Below are 17187 nucleotides of genomic sequence, written 5' to 3' on the forward strand. Positions count from 1 at the left end.
GGCGTGAGGAGAACGTGCACCTTCTTGCTGCGAGGCGACAATACCAACCACCGCACCACCGTGCCACCGTTACCACAGTGCGGCCGTCAAAATCAAATTCAAAATAAACAGATGAACGGTAAAATCAAAAATCGTTTGTGCTGCAGAAATTATTTCCATTTGATTTTCTGCTGTTTAACAGAATAAATACATAGAAAATTCAACCTTTATAAAACTCATCAACATGAGGTCCCACTGTAAGCACATCTCATATATACAGCGCATACAGAACATCTTTCTCACGTCAAAGACCTCACTCAGATTTAGACACTTCTGGACCTCTACAGCTGTAAAACGAGCTGACATGTTCTATTAAATCGACGCTGCCAGGACACGAAGGTGCACAGGTGTTACACTGGTGACATTCGATGGCCTGCAGTTGAACTATTCACATGATTTAAAACCTCCGTAGATTTTATAACTGCAGGCCGACAGAGACGTCTAAACAGCTGATGGGCCGGTCTCTCCTCTGTCCACTGGCTCAAGCTCAAACACATACTGTTTATTTGTGTCTTAATTCCCCAAAACCGCTGTGCTCTGTGGAGGAATCCAAACAAAGTTCTCATCTTCAGCCCTGTAGAAAGTGAGTAGCTGCTGACAGCACTGAGTCTCTCTGAACAGGCAGAAACCGGTGACTGACAGTTGGTATGAACTGTTGCAGAGCAGCCTGAGAGCTGCTGTCAGAGCGAGTTACTGTCAAACACAAAACCTGCAGCTCTGAAAACAACTAGCAGCTCTGCACACAGAGGAAAACAACCACAGATATACGCATCACGTGCATGCAAGCAAAGTCATTTTCTCCTGCATGTGTCGTGGAACTCTCTGACTCACCCTCTTGTGCACATCGTCGCTGCTCTCCTCGAACTTCTGCTGGATCTTCTCCTCCAGGAAGTAGATCCGGAGCTTCAGGCTGAAGTTCTCCTTCTTCAGGTCGTTCAGGTGCTGCGAGATAGTGCGACAGCCGCGGAAACCAGAGTTAGACATGATGACAGGTACCTCTGTTTCGTGAGGGGCGTTGCAGCCCCGCATTTAGTTTGGCATAATATGTGTAAAGACACAGCTGAGGAGAAGCAGAGGCTGCGTGAGCGAAGAAGTGATGATACAGAATATAAATCAGGTGTCTGCTCTCTCTCCCGCTGTCTCATATCAACAGGCAGGAGCAGGAACAGACCGGTGGTCAAAACATAAAGTGGACGTGAGCTCCTCCTCAACGCGGATTTGTTACAGGAGGGTCAGAGATGGCACACAGGCGGGCAGGAGGGGATTATGGGAGTGTGGGGGGTGGGGGGGGTGTTTCCTTTTTTACCATGAGGAAGTCATGCCAAGAATCTGAGACAGGAGAGTGTGTGTGTGTGTATGTTGATAACAGGCACAAGTGCTGAGCTACTGCAGGAGCTTCAGACTTATGAATGTGTGGGAGAGTTGATCAGTGTGTGTGTGTGTGTGTGTGTTTTTTTTAATATAACATTTCTTGACTTGACTGTCCTCATCAAAAAATTACAGCATTTATGCAAAAAAAAAAAGAAATATAAAGAAAAAACTAAAAAAAAAGACTGTGGTCTCATAAACACATAGGCGGATGAAGTGTGGTGTTACACTCCAGCGAAAGGGAGTGGAGGTTTGGGTGCTGGATACAGCTGTTTGCATCCTCCTCTTCTGTGACCACCATTTTTCCCAGAGCTTAACCAAGTAGCTTTAGCTGCCTAAACTTTGCCAAACCTTAAACACAGAGGCGACCGATCTAAAACCAGTCACATGAATCTTTTCGTTAAGTCATCCTGATGATGACAGAGAAAACTCCTCATTTCATTTTGTATTTATGTTCTTGTTTGTGTTGGAGGACTTTTACTTTTATTTTCAGTATTTTTTTTCACTGCAGTTTTGTGACTTTTACCCGAGGCAGGAGTAGAAACCTCCTCTACCACTGACAGGTGCGAGTTGTACTGATCCTGATGCGACACAAGCTGCTTGAATTACTATAAAAACAAGCAGATGAACCAGTGGAGCTTTTGTTAAAGACTAAAACCTGACAGCTCTGTCATGCTAAACAGAAATCATCGCACAGAGAGAAGGGACCAGTATATAGATCTAATAATATGATGGAGGAATGAAGCCTATAGAGGACAACTGTTGTGCAGTGTCCTTTTACTGGGCTGAGTTTGACTGACCACTGCGCAGCAAATATAGAGTCAGACGAAAACGAAGAAAAGAGAACGAGCAATTCAGTTCAAACAGTTCCAAAAAAATGTTTTCACCACCTTTCACCACCAGGCCAAGGAAAGATTGAATGCAGAATTCAAAAAGAAAATTCTGAATGAACTTGCACTAAAAATACAAAACTCGGAATTGTGGGATTGCGATGTCTCCTATTGTTTCATAACCCAGTAAAGCTTTGATTACGTCTGAGTGGGAGATGTCTGGGTTAAAACTGGGTGAAATCTGATTGGAAAGTGAACGTTTTTTAACATTACATAACCATTGTTTCTACTGCTTTTTAATGGCTGTATTTAAAAAGCTAATTAAACAATGATTTTTATGTAACCTAGACAAACAAAAACATTTAACCTAGATGTCTTGACACCTGCAGACTTAAATAGACAAAAGGCACTGAGGCTTTAGACAATTAAAACATGTCAGTTCATTCACTGAAGCACATCCTAATTAAATAAAGTTTTCACCCTAGCAGAAAAAAGCCAATTCCATACAGTAATATTTCTCTGAATCCCCACATATGACCCTGGTTTCTAAACATCTCATGAGTTCAGACAGTGTCTGACCACAGGGAGGCGCTGAGGCTCCACCTGAGCCCAGAGAACCCAAATGTCTCTGCAGATCTCAGAGAGAGAGCTGCAGCGATCCAGAGGCTATTTAAAGAAGCTGTTGCCCTGCGGCTGTCACTGAGGAATGCTCGATGGGAGACGCTGATCACACATGCAGGACCGTCCAGCTCGCTGTGAGACACAGTGTGAGACAGACTGACTGCAGATTACAGCTACACGCGAGCATATGGCCCGAGTGCAGCAACACATGCTGCTTTCACATTCTGCACATAGATGCACACAAGAGCTGGAGGACGACATACATGCACATAGTCTAGAGTGTGAAGGAGTCTGCATGCTTTGTGTTCAGAATTAAAGACACAAAGAAAATATACAAAGATGCAGACCTATGTGTTTCATCTCCAACGGCCCCTGCACAGTTTGTTGCAGGTAATCTGTTTCCTCTGTCTATCATTCTTCTTTTGTTTCCCCTAAAAACTCAATTTGTGTAACACTGATGTCGGCCATTGTAACTACGTAACATAACCACATATCTGCTTCTCGTAGGGCCCATATCCATCACTATGACAACGTTTTTTGTCATCATTTTCATCCTAATTACAGGCAGAAATTTTAGCCTTTACCAAAATACTAACAGAGAAACGATTGCTCACAAAACCTGGAAACAAGGAGGTAAAATCTGTGAGAAGTGAGGATTTGAAGCTATTTATCACAGCTACACTGACGTTTTTAGAATTACAGAGGGATTTTGGTAAAAAAATAAAAATAAATCAGCACTTGTGTAACAAACTTTTTTAAGAGCAATTTAACACCCTATTAAAGCTATACAGCCAGTTCGCAATGTTAAAAATGCATTCTAACACATTTGTTGTTTATTTTTGGCCTAAAGAAAGCATTACTTGATTTTTTTCCACATTAAACACCATAGACTGGGACTTTACATGTAATTTACCAAGTCAGAAAAGCATTAGGTTTCTCTTCAGTAAGTTATGACATGTTTCGTTTGACATAAAAGACACAAATACTCAAGATTTACACGGCCAATCAGAAGTGAAGCTGTGGGCACAGAAAGCAGAGAAATTAAAAAAATCAAACTATGCATATGTGGAAAAGAAAATGCAAGTTGTGAGCTGTTTATAATCTGATGATTATTTTTTTTTAAGATGAATTGATACGTTGTTAAAGAGACCTCTTCTTTTATTCAAGCAGCTGCTCAAAAGCCAAGAAAAGAGAGGAAAAGAGCTAATGAATTGATAAATGACTCTAACAAAGTCCTGTCAATGAACTTGTCAATTAATGGCATGTGAGACACACGTGCGATGAACTGGACCAGCAACTGTGATGCTCAGGTGTCCAAATACTGTTGCCACAAACAGTGAGTCCACAGGTTCACTCCTTCAGAGATCCCATGAGGAAGAAACACTCGCTGACAACTGAACGCATCATCCACGGACTTTTGTCAATAGCCAATAATCAAGAGGAGAGAATGAACCAGAAATATATTAGTGATGAAGCCAATAATCAAGAACCATATTAGTGATGACAGCTTTTTATAACGAGCTCAGTTTTACAGCGTTTGGACACAAAACCACAATCACTCTGATAAAAATTGAAGGAGAGGGGATTCCTGGGGCTGTCATCTGCTTTGGGACACGAGGTGATAGGTGATTGAAATGGACACACACACACACACACACACACACACACACACACACACACACACACACACGCACGCACACACACACGCACACACGCTATAATCTGTTGGCCAACCGTCATAGTGTTAGTCACAAGCGCATCACCTTCACTAAAACCTGAAAACCGGAGTTGACGAGCGTTGGAGGAGTGACGCCGACCGCAGCAGCTCGTCCAGAGGTCACGCACACGGAGACGACTGAATTTATTACAACACGACGTGTCTGTGAAATGAAATCATTCTAATTCTGCAGGACTTTTCCAGCGTCAGAGCATAATCCAACACTAGAAGAAGAGGAGGAGGAGGAGGAAGAGGAGGTGGGGGGGAAAAACTGAGCATTAGAACATTTTTCCAGGCTCGCGCTGCTCTCGCCTTTACCCCACTGTGTCTTATTATTCAGGGACAAACTTTGACTCCCACCATTAGAATCAGAAAGTATTAGGTCCTGATATACCCGGGTATAAGGGAGGATCCACATCGGATATTTTCCACTGTCCCTTCTCCACATTTTTGCCCATTCACATGCACCAGTGGCTGCTGTTTTGTTGCCATGGCAGCGCGGCAGGAGGCAGCCATAACAGTTTACAAGCCCTCTGCTTCATCTTCGTGTCAAGGAAGGTTTAAAAACCAACTCTACGGGAATAGGAGCGTAATTGGAAGTTTGCATGTGAGCGCGCGTGCGTGCGTGTGTGTGTTAGTGTGTGTGTGTGTGTGTGTATGCTCTGGACTGGCAGAGCGATGGGAGTTTTCCCCCCACTTTTACCGGTAACAGGAGCTCCTTGATGCCAGCTCGCTCGACATTTTCCAGCCCCCGCTCTCTGGCAGTGCCAAGCCCCTAATGCAGTTCTGCGGGGGGAATGTCTGATTGTGTTTATTGTGCTGCCACGGTCCACGGTAGACGTGGCGGTTAAAAAATTATAATTTGTAAACCTAATTAAATCATCAGGAGAGCCACTAAAAATATCCCCAGGAGCTAATTAAAATCATGGACACAGGAGGAGGAGGAATGATGCTCTGAGCGCACTGCAGAGGGGAGGCATGAAGCTGCTGCAGCACGGTTTCTTACACTCGTCAGGTCAGGTATTCTTTATTTATGCAATAGCGCCTTAAAATAACGTTTGGAGACATACGCTTTTCTTTGCTTGTTTCCAAGGGTGAGATGAAGATTGATATCAATCTCACAGCATCTCTGAAGCTCGAAGATTAACGCAGCAGCCTACATGTTATTTGTTTAAAGGTCCCATTTAGTATAAAGGTTGATAACCATGTGTTTGATTATAAAGCAGGTCTAGGTTCTATATTAATACTGTGAAAGTGTCAAAGCCTCAGTCCTCAGAGAAATGCACACAGCCTGTATTCAGACACTGAGCCTTAAAACCAGCCGTCAGGACTTCTGGAACTTTGTGATGTCACATACAATAGTCACCGCTCTCAGCCATGCCCCAAGCCCCACCTGAATTTTCATCAGGTATTTTACTTACAGTGTTTTGGTCATTAGAGCTGCTCAAAAGCTCAGCAGGTACCAACAGAATTATGAGTTAAGTCAGTGTAAGTAACCAACTGTGTGTGTGTGTGTGTGTGTGTGTGTGTGAGATCCAATACACAAGCAAATAAAATTTTTTTTAAAGAGATATTTCATGATATTTGTGTAAAAACTGCAGCATTTTGAGGGAAGTGTGTGTGACGACTGACACAGGTGCTTTGACATGAGAATTGTGTGTGTGCTGGAGACAGAACTACAAATACAACACCTCACACACACACACACCAACAGCTTCTATATTTTCTGTAATGTAATAAGTGTGATGATGTGAGAGTATTAAATCACTGGCAGGCTGATGCGGACTGCAGAGGTCACTCTCGCTTGTTATTAGTGAGTATGGCACAGAAAACATTAGCCACATTCATTCTGACCACACATACTGGATCCGTATAATTGAGGTTCACTGCAAATGTTCATAATAAAATTACACTCAGTGCCCAAGTCAGTGCAACAGATTTCATTAGGCTTCACTCTTAAAATAGATTAACAAGGGAGAGAGGGCCACGTGCTACTGTTCTCACACCGTTAACAAAAACTGAAGTTAAATACATCAAGAAACTTTTAACGAGCGTGTAAAAATAAGCCCATTTATTTTTCTGAGATGGGACTGTATTTATTTCCATTTTTATTTTTCCAATGAATAATAATTTCTGCTCAAACCGCAGGACTCGTAACGATGTACAAAACATTCGGGCCGGCGTTCAGAGAAAACACAGCCCCACGTTTTCAGATTTATTTATTAGGAAAGTTTATCAAGCAGAAAATTTAAAGAGTGGGCTGTCTGCAGAGGGAAAAGCTGCTGCTAACTGCAGTGATGTAATGAGCTGCAGGCTGATATCAGGGGGGACTGTCAGCACAAGGAAAAATTTGATTCAAAATCACACCTGAAAGCACACGATTGAAAAATGTAGTTATAATTAAACAATGAAAAGAATTATTAATCAAACCCTACTGATGAATTTCAGACTAGTTTAACAAAGAGATTAATTAATTATTGAGCAATGGGGGCCTGGAATTCATTACATAAGTTTCTTTGACACCAGAAAATAATACATGTTGAAATAAAAAGTTAATATTGCATTACGGCTGAATGATATGCTAAAAGAAAATATACTGTATATTGTGATTATTTTTGACAGATGTTGCGGTTGTGATATGAGACACAATTCTAGTTTGAATGATCATTTTTTTGTATTAAATTTACTCTGGAAAAAAAAAAAAAAAAAAGACGATGATGATGATGTGATTGTTTGTTCCCTTTCGAGTGGAAAATACGATCCGTGGGCCAAGGCATCTCTGTAACACCACAAGGCTCGGCAGGTCACAAAAACAACTTTCCAATACAATATATCTGATTGTTTCGCACTGCCCCCTTCTGTTCTTGTCCCTCGCCTCAGGTTTTACTGATCCGCACTGAGTTTGTGGCCCCGCCCACCACAGCCTATTTGGGGGAGGCTGGAGCAGAGGGAGATCTCTCTTACAGACTCAAGCAGCCCTCCCACTACCTGTCTTCTTTTGTTGGTTTGAGGATGGAGGTCTGGTAGACCTGTTTTTGGTTTTGTCTGTTAGTTCAGTTATTATTCATTCATTTTGGCCAGCCTCCTGGTTTTGGTTCAATTTTCTTGTCGTTTGCAAATAAAATAATAATTTATTTAATTGAACTTCGGGTATGGCGTCCTATCTATATGTTGCTGTACACGGCAAGGCTAAACACATAGTTGCAGACCCCTCACACTAGCTACACTCATCAGAGTTTGAACTGCTTCTGCCTGGCCGTTGATTTAGGGCCTCAGGGGCCAGCCGGAAAACATATACAAGAGGTAATTTATTCCCTATGCCATACAGGCATAGACAGACAACTGCTATAATAAACACGCTAATGGGGATCTAAATACATCTAAACCTTAATAGGCTGCAACAAAAGATTTCCCCGGTAATGAGACAAGAACTTTCCCAGGTTGGAGAAACAAGTGAGAGACAAAACCTTCCAATGCAGGTGAAGTTGCATTAGAGGAATATATATAAATGATTTTTTATCATATCAAATATTCTCTAACAAGCTGTTTAAATCTGTCTGTTGTTTGGGACCAACATAAAGAAAGTGCAGCTGTTCTTGTGTCTGTATTAAACTGTAGCCATGTATTAAGCTGTTGCTATTGTGACTACAGCAGCTATATCTGCAATAAGCTAACATTACCCTCGCCAATGCATGGGTTGGTCACTGCTGCACGGACGATAACCCTACAGGGGGTAAGTGTTGGGTTTTCAGTGGAGTAAATGTATAAATTATACACTTCATGTTGCTTCATTACTTAGATGCAAAAATCCCATAAATATTTTGCCATATAACAGTCACGCTCATTGATCTCCAGCTTCGCCCACAACGCTCTGATATGACAAGAGATATAAATAAAAATCAAAGAACAGCAAATAAAAATCTCTTGATTTTATCATGCGTGAACAGAAACAAGATACGAATCATGACTAAAGGAAGGAAAGTTCATTCAAAAATGCCATCTGTAGATCACATACTTTAAGTCCACTGGTAACCTGATGATCCAAGCACCATCAATGTGTCTGATAAAGCTTTCAGTCATGAAAAAGGATGCTCAGTTAGTTCAAACCACCAGGCAGCAAGATAAATCACTGCTAATAAGAAGTGTTCACTGGTAAATAAGTCTGAGTCTGAGGAGACTTATAAACAAAAGCAGATTTGTCTATGTGACAGTTGTTCAAGAGAAAAACACATTACAGGGGGTGGTGGATATCTGAACGTAGGCCTCATCCCTTCATCTCTCTCCTCTCACTTTCCTCCTCTCTTTGGATTTGATAAAAATCATTCCCAGATGTGGTGGCAGCAGCTGTATGTGAAGCATGGCGCTGTGTGTGTGTGTGTGTGTGTGTGTGTGTGTGTGTGTGTGTGTGTGTGTGTGTCTGTGTGTGAAGGAGGTGGCAGTGGTGGTTCGGTTAGCTTTCAGTGCCAGCCTCCCGTCGGGGTGTTTTGGGATGAAACGGCACCGATGGATGGAGGGGTTTGTTATGGAGGCCGGTCAATAGCTTTTCCAGTGTGTCTGCCAACTTCAATGTGGTGGAAAAAAAGAACGACAAAACAAACAAAAAACACCCAACTGTGTGACGTGTTGACTTCCAGTCTCCAACACTTCGACACCTAAAGTTCAAATGTATTTGCACACGCCGACGCTTGTTTTCCAGCCTTCTTTGATGGGGTTGATTAAGACCAAAAGCGCATGTTACATCCCGTAATGTGCACGACAAGGACTAAATGTGTTGCATGTCAAGACGAGGTCAAGATGAGTCTGTTGCATGCAGCCCGCGGCGGCGGTTTCCTTGGGAAAGAGCAGGTCACATTGCTGAAAAAACCCTGGCTGGCCTCAGTGTTTAGCTGCAGCCCTCTCTGCGTTTCCATGGCTATTTACTTTGAGCGCCATTGTTTTGCTTTAATGATGCCAAAAGAACAAGAGGCATGAAGCAAAACAGGATCTGAATCTCTTTAACAGCACACACTGAGTCCAGACGCTCAGATGCTGAGTGCGGCTGCAGAGCGAGGGCCCGAGCTGGAAGTGGATTATTCACCTTTTCTCCACAGCGGGGACGAGCAAGCGCCCAAGCCAACTCCACTTTATAACACAGGATCAAAAGCACTCTTCATTTATATGAAACCAAAGCCTGCCGGCAAATCATCTCGGCTGACACGGAGTTCTCAATGAAATCACATTAAAGGCTATTTGGGAGGAAGCAGCGGACATAAATAAGAAGTAAACCCTGTTTCAGCTCTGTAAGGTTCTGTGAAAGGTTTCAGGATACATGTCAGTGAACTCTTTCACCCACCCTAGCAACCCTTTCGTTGCTACGTGACCTGAAGGAACCAGAACGTTTCTCCTTTGAATCTGAATTTGAAAACCTCCAAAACAAATAATGAAGTTATAGTAATTCAGATTAATTAAAGGAGCTATTTATAAGTATTGCTATTTCTACATAGCTAACGTTAGCATTAACGGTCTAGAGTTAAGCATCAAATTTAATTCCTTTACTCGTCAAGAGCTGTCTCCAGAGGTGGAAAGCAACCCTCTTGTTTTGCTTCTATTTCTATCACTTTTTTTCTTCTTCTGAAGTTAGAATGCTAACCAGCTAGCTATGGTCTGTACGGACCATCTTGTCACTTTCCAATACCGAGTCACTGTAGCGTCCAGGCTGCCTCGAAGAAGTTGCTCAGAGGACATATTATAACGTCTTGTCCCGTAAACACAATAATGGCTTAAGCTCTTGGCAAGACTGATGCGTAAACAGCTGTTAATGCCAAGGCTATGTAGCAATAGCAAAACGTGCAAATAGCTCCTTTAATGGAACAGGCCCACAGCTCAAAAACACTTATAATTACCTGTCAAACCTTTTATTTGTTTTGCCCAATTAATTTCCTGCTTTATCCCTCCATCGCAAATCACAACCATCCATCCTTTCATCCCTGTTTCCAACCCCACCCAACACTGTGCACACCATGTGAATCCCCCACAACTTGCCACTTGATTTGCTGTTGATTTAATCATCAACAAAGATGTGTTTTTTTCTGTTCCTTTATTTTAACCCCGATTCTGTTTAATTAAATTATTAGCTTCAGCAAGACGCCTTGTATACAACACATCTGTTGCATTGCTAATCTGTATGTATGGACAATGTTTGTCTGAATGGTCGCTGTTAAATAAGCAAACAGAGAAATAAATTGTCCTCCTTCCCAACCTCCATTACATCTGTCCCACACTTCTCCATGCTTCCCTTTTCATCCATCCATCCTGAACGTCCAATGCGTCCCCTCCAGCATTAAGCCTTTAATCATGCGCTGTTGTGCCCTGGCGCCTCCTAGTGAACTGACAACATGGCCAAAATTCTTCATCATCAGGGCTGAGTATCGTTTGAAATCTTTTGATCCCAGTTGCCATTTGTTACAGACACTAATATAAAAACTATATCTTTTCTTCAATGCCTTATTTTTCTATTTTTTCCAATTCATTTCACTTAATCAATTGTTTTCATATTGGCCCTTTATTTTGTTTTGAACAGATTATTGTGCCCAAACAAATCAGTAGTGACTAATGTATCTGTCCAGCCAACATCAGCTGACATGGACGTGGCATCGGGTCCTACGAGCAGTTAATGCTTTTCCAGACGATTAGGAATATGTTGATTTAAGAGTTTTTATTTCTCTAAATCAACTTACAGCAACATGTGCAGCTGCGTCAATCTCATCCACACTCCGCATGAGAGGACACTCTCATTCTTAATCCCGCCTACAAAGCTTTGACTCTCACGTGTTTCTCCAACTGGGGAAAATGAAAACGACCCCAGATCTAGGTGAATTACTGAAGAAGAGAAACATGTATGAATACACTTTCTATAGAGACTTTTAGTGATAAAATTTATCTTCACACAAACAGCTATAAATATTCTATGGTATTAAACTAGAAGGTCACTCAGAGAGCGCAGACCTCTGCCAAGATGCCAAACCACACTGACCAAACTTCAGAGAAACAAAATCTAAATTCTCAGTAAACTATCCGGATCGGCACCGAAATTTATTGGGCTCTTTCTTGGCTCATGCCCCAGTTTGGTGCAAATCAGTTCAGTACAGCATAACTTGCTGACAAATAAACAAACAGATATGGTGGAAATCATAAGCTCCTTAGCGAAGGTAATAATGGTAAGAAAGAAAATTAGAAACAAGAACTGAAAACCTGATCCAGCACTCCGGCCCCAAAGTGGAAACCACTGCTTTCTATTCTTGACCAAACAGTCACAGGACAGAGGTTACTGCTACCATAGTGTGTGTGTGTGTGTGTGTGTGTGTGTGTGTGTGTGTGTGTGCGTGTGTGGAATTAACAGTCTATTTCAGTTTAAACCACAACTGATGTCATGTATTTTGTAGGGAGCAGAGAGTCATAAACACTGGATCTGATGCAGGGCTGGCTAGGTCATTTATCCCTGCTGCCTGCCTGACTGAAAGGCCTTCTGGGGCTAATCACCAAGCAAGCCCATCCATCGCTGCAGGAACTTGTGTTTTATATCACTCGCTGTACCTTCACCAGACATACAAAAATCACTCTCTGCCAGGCGGAACCTAAGCTGGACAGGTCCAATTTTACTGGACGAGTGACTTTAAAAGGCCGGAACTGACTCCGGGACAGACAACGGGAGTGGGCTCATTGGATCAGGATCAGATGTTCCAGTGCCACTGCCTCACTGACCCAGGCTGTCTGAGATACCTGACCCCCGGAAGTGAGTGCAGGCTGTGACGGATGATGATGCAGCGTGATACTCCCAGAGAGGGAGGAAGGAGAGAGGGGAGCAGGGGCCTGGACTCAGGCAGCTCCTGGGGCTAAAACACAGCTGCTGCCTCTGCTGCTGCTGATGATGGCTGACCTGTCTGCCAAAGAGGAAATCTTGAATCTTGTCAACGCAACACCAATAGGTCCATAGAACCTGTGTGTCGATGTCCAAGTTTGCAGAATGATGGGCCTTCAGGCTGTTTTCCACTGCTATCGAGTGTCTACATATGCATATATCTGTGTTTGAGTGCACTGCACACACATCCCCTTGCCTGTAGACACACTGACATCTCACTCCTGTGTGTACATCTGAGCATTAATTGCGCTGTGATTTACCAGGAAGAAGGCAAGAGGCTGAAAAACGTGAAATCTGAGCCAACAAAACAGCTTTTTTTGGATGCAGATCTGACAGCCAACACTCTTTTACAGCACCCCTTCCATCCTCCTTCATTCAGAGGTGTGAGCACTGTGAGTCAGCCAGACAGGAAATTACCTCATCCAGGGACTGAGGGGATGGGGGATCGACACAAAGATAAAAGCAGAGTGTACTCCAGGGGAGGGGGGGTGAGGGGCAAAAGTAGAGCTGAGATCAGCAGAGGAGGGGCAGGACACACCAGCTTGATGCCAAAGTGCACATGTAAATCCAAATGTTGTGCAAATTTTGTGCAATGAATCAATTAGTCGACAAGTCAAACCGAAAATCAACAAAGTCAGTCAGTTATCAAGGAAAAAAAAACACTCTCTGGTTTGTTGTTTGGTGTTTACTACCTGTAAACTAAATCCTATCAGGTTTTGAACTCAAGATGAAAACTTTGACTCTTCACTTAACTGACTCTTATTTTATGTACAAAACTTCCACTAAAATAAAAAATAAATAGCTGAATTAATTATTTTAAAATTCTCTAAAGGCAGACTTGTCAAATTGTTCCAGTGGTCAAAAAGAAAAAAAAATGTTGATGTGGAAATCACAGTTTGGAAAAACTGGCATGTGAATTGCAAAAGCCAGCGCGGGGGTTAGAAAACTGTCAGAGACAAGAGATTTATTTTGAAATGATCAAACTGAATGAACAGATGTTCTGTGTGCATTAAATTTAGCCCCATAAACTCTGAACCCACCAGATAAAACCTACAAGTGCTTAAAACTACATGTTGAGCATTTATTTATGTGTAAACAATGTTTAATGGGTTTTTTTACAGTCTGCACACACCAACTACTGATATTATCTATCTATCTATCTATCTATCTATGGGCTTACATCATCTGTTGTAGTCATAGTGAATCATCATAGTAAATGCTGGTTCCCAAATTTATGGTATTAATATATACAACAATAAATAAATGACATCATCTCCTCTGTCCATGCATACTGTGTAGTATACTGTGCAGCAAAGGCATGTACTGCTCAATAACAGCTATATATGGGGACTGTGTCTGCACTGAGAATAAATAAAAAGGATAAAAAAATATACTTGTACATGTTATATACAGTGTTTATTTGCACATGCATATGTGCATGATAAAATCAGAGTCTTGTGCATAAGCATCAAACATACTACATCTACAGTGTGTAGGAGTGTATATGTGTGTGGGAGACAGGGTCTCAATGGGAACACAACACACATTCCTCGCAGAACAAAGAGAGGATGACATCATGCTCTATAATCTCCTCTTGACGACCACGTCGTCAATCTCAAAGTCATCCGTTTCATTCTCCGCCTCCTAACGCCTCCCCCTCTCCACTTTGTGATTCAGGCTACATAGATTTGATTAACAATTGATCAGTTGATTAGATGTGATGAAAGAGGCAGCTCACAATGTTACAGAATCCTGGGTAATTCATTGATAAAGGCTCATGTTACCGCCATTAAACTTTGTTTCTGAGAAATCATGTATTTCCATAATACTACAATACCCATGAACCTTGGCTGCCATCGCTATTGAGACAAAGCCAGTGAGACCTGTGAATCAGAGCTGTAGCAAATTCATATAACTTTGTTAGTGCAGTTGGGGACAAAACCTGTCACAGTCATAGGTGCTGAGTTCTGAGTCGGCAGGTGGTATGATTTAAAGAGCTGAATGTTTTATGAGGTTTCTAAAGTGCAAACTTTAGCTTCAGCAAAAAGTATTTTTAGCTCTGTCATTGGATGTTTCTTACTGAAATGCATGTTGGGAGCTTTGGGTAGTTGGCTTTGTTCCATCTATTTTTATATCTGCAGGCCAAAGAACCTGATGATTTCTAACACAACTGTTCATGGTTTGTACTGATGATTCAACCAGGAGAGTTTCACGTCAAAGACTTGAAGAGCTCCTGTGGTTAGTTGCCTAACACTGTCTGTAAAAAAAAAATAAAGAGACTGTCCTGTAAAAAACAATCAGCTTATTACGACCCATAACTAAGTTTTATTGTCAGGTGACCTTTAGTGACCTCTAGTTGTAACTAGACCGATAGTCTGCAATGGGAAGAGGTTGGGGTGAATGGATGACCCGACAAATCAATGTTGTTTCTTTTTTCCATATCTGTTCGATCACCTTAACTGCATGTTTATTATGGTAACCATGGTGACGAAGGTCCTCTAACCTTAAGGAAGTGGCTTACCACAAGCTTTTCCAACAACTCCTCCAACCTGAACAACCATACAGGTCATTTTTTTTAACCCTCTGATACAACCCAAGAGGCAACAGGTGTACTGAACCTTGGTCGTCATGGTTACAATATTAAACACTCGGATTACCTACCTTTATCACCACGGTTAAGTTTAGGAAAAGATCGTGACTTGGGTTACAATAAGTACTTCCTCAACATTAGATGAACTTTGTTGTCATGGTTACAATAATAACAATGTGGCTGACTTTATCAATGGTCATGGACAATAGAAACAACATAAACTGCTACTTCCACATGGGAATCGAACACCGCTCTCCTGTGTCATATTCCCGTGTTTTGTTGAACCATCCATCCATAACAGCCTCTGTCTAACGTGGACTTTGGCTCTCTTTACACTTCGTCACCACACTTTTCCCTTCGCTCCTGTCATATTTACTACGGCCACCAGATGTCGCCTAGCAACCTAGCATAACTATGGGTCATAATAACCTGCTGCACAAACGACCTATGACTGTTTTTTACAGGACAGTTTCATCTTCTCCTAAACCCAACAAAGCTCAAATCACACCATGACCAGTACGCCTGTCGCTGGTACACTCCTATGGGTCGTATCCGAGGATTGGGACCTGTGTTGTCATTTAGGTTGGAGCACTTGTTGAAAATAAACTCAACTTTTACTTCCAGAGCTCTGGACACCCAAAGTAACAGTATACACAATACCGCTAAAGCTGACTCAGATACCTGCAGCCTCTACCTAGTGGCTGTTAGCGGCAGTGTATCTCAGGTCAACCTCTGCACTGGCTTCAGATCTTGACCTTGGCGTTGGCCGCTGGACAGCAACACATTTTCTGCTCCACAGAACTGGCAGAGAAGTTGCATCCACAATATCAAACATCTTTCAGGCAGTGCATGTGTTTGCTGACTGTTGGCGCTCAGACCGGAAAGACTTGATTTCTGCAGGTCTGACAGGAAACCATCCCGCTAAGCTAATCTTCCACAAGCCTCCATTTCGCTCAGCAGCAGTGCCAGAGCTAATCAGGAGATGTCAACACACACATACACCCTCGGTAATGAGCACATGTAGAAACATTACATGTATAACGCGCAGATCCCCCACTGCACACCCAAACAGTTGAAAACAATGATTGGTGCAATTCATTCAGCTTCAGATCAACATGCACGCTCGACCTCAGAGACGAGGAGACCAGAGAGAGTCAGCACAATCTGCTCGTCTAAACAGCGAGTCATTACCAAACCATCTCCTGAGCAGAAACTAATACCTGTTCCCAAGCCTCTGCTCTGTACACATGCAGGCAGCATGGGCAAGGCCAAATACTTTCCATCAGTTTGTGTAAGCAATGATAAACATGTTACATCTAATCATAAGAGCGTGGATTTCATGTTATGGTCGGGGCAGAGCGTTTGCAGCCAAAACGCCCGCTTTTTCCCATGGTTGTATTTCAGAGGGAGAGCAGGTCTGCGTCTGATTTCTGTGTGTTTATGGCAGATCTAAATTATGGTATCAAATTCGCCCCAAACCGAACCAACTGCCAACTGTCATGGCCGACCCTCCCATATAGGCCACTTTTGTCTCTGGGAAGTAGTGTAACCCAATCTATTCCCGAATTTCTGGCTCTCCGCTTGGATTCATTTTGCTGTACGGGGAGAGAGAGAGCAGACAGATCTGAGAAAACAAACACAGACCTTCAGAACAAAGTTAGTGGTTCTTTCTTTTTTTTTAGTTTCTTCCCCAAATAGAAAGCAGAGGAAATGCTGCCGGCAGAGCCACGTTTTGTGAATGAAGCCCAGCTGACAAACAGAGGAGGACTTGGACTGTAAAGAGCTCAGGATGTGTGTGTGTGTGCGTGTGTGTGCGTCTGAATTTATACAGCAAAAACACACACCTACCTACACACACACACACACACACACACACACACACACACACACACACACAGTCACCAGTATAATGATATATCTCCCCATGTTTCTAAAATCTAAAGTATAATCAGCGTCACTGTTGTGTCACAATTTGCGATTCACAGTTTGTCCAGGAGATGGCAACGTTACTGAGGACAGTCGGGTGTCAAAGAGCGTCAAAAGTCCTCACTCAGCAGGTCGGTCAGGACACGGTGACGGTCACAGGGAAATTAAAACAATCCCAAACATTATTCTGAGGAAACTG

At 42.5% G+C, this 17187-nt stretch overlaps 1 protein-coding gene across 2 annotated transcripts in view; it reads right to left on the reverse strand.

Annotated features, from left to right (window-relative positions):
• Positions 1-17187, reverse strand: part of pde4dip (phosphodiesterase 4D interacting protein) — a 101956-nt gene that overhangs the window by 47240 nt on the left and 37529 nt on the right. For both annotated transcript variants that reach the window (XM_056377578.1, XM_056377577.1), the window contains exon 4: positions 871-981. In XM_056377578.1, the coding sequence (XP_056233553.1) occupies positions 871-981 (111 nt within the window). The remainder of the gene's footprint in view (positions 1-870; positions 982-17187) is intronic.

This window comes from Seriola aureovittata, chromosome 6 (genome assembly GCF_021018895.1).
Source record: "Seriola aureovittata isolate HTS-2021-v1 ecotype China chromosome 6, ASM2101889v1, whole genome shotgun sequence".
Classification (NCBI taxonomy): domain Eukaryota; kingdom Metazoa; phylum Chordata; class Actinopteri; order Carangiformes; family Carangidae; genus Seriola; species Seriola aureovittata.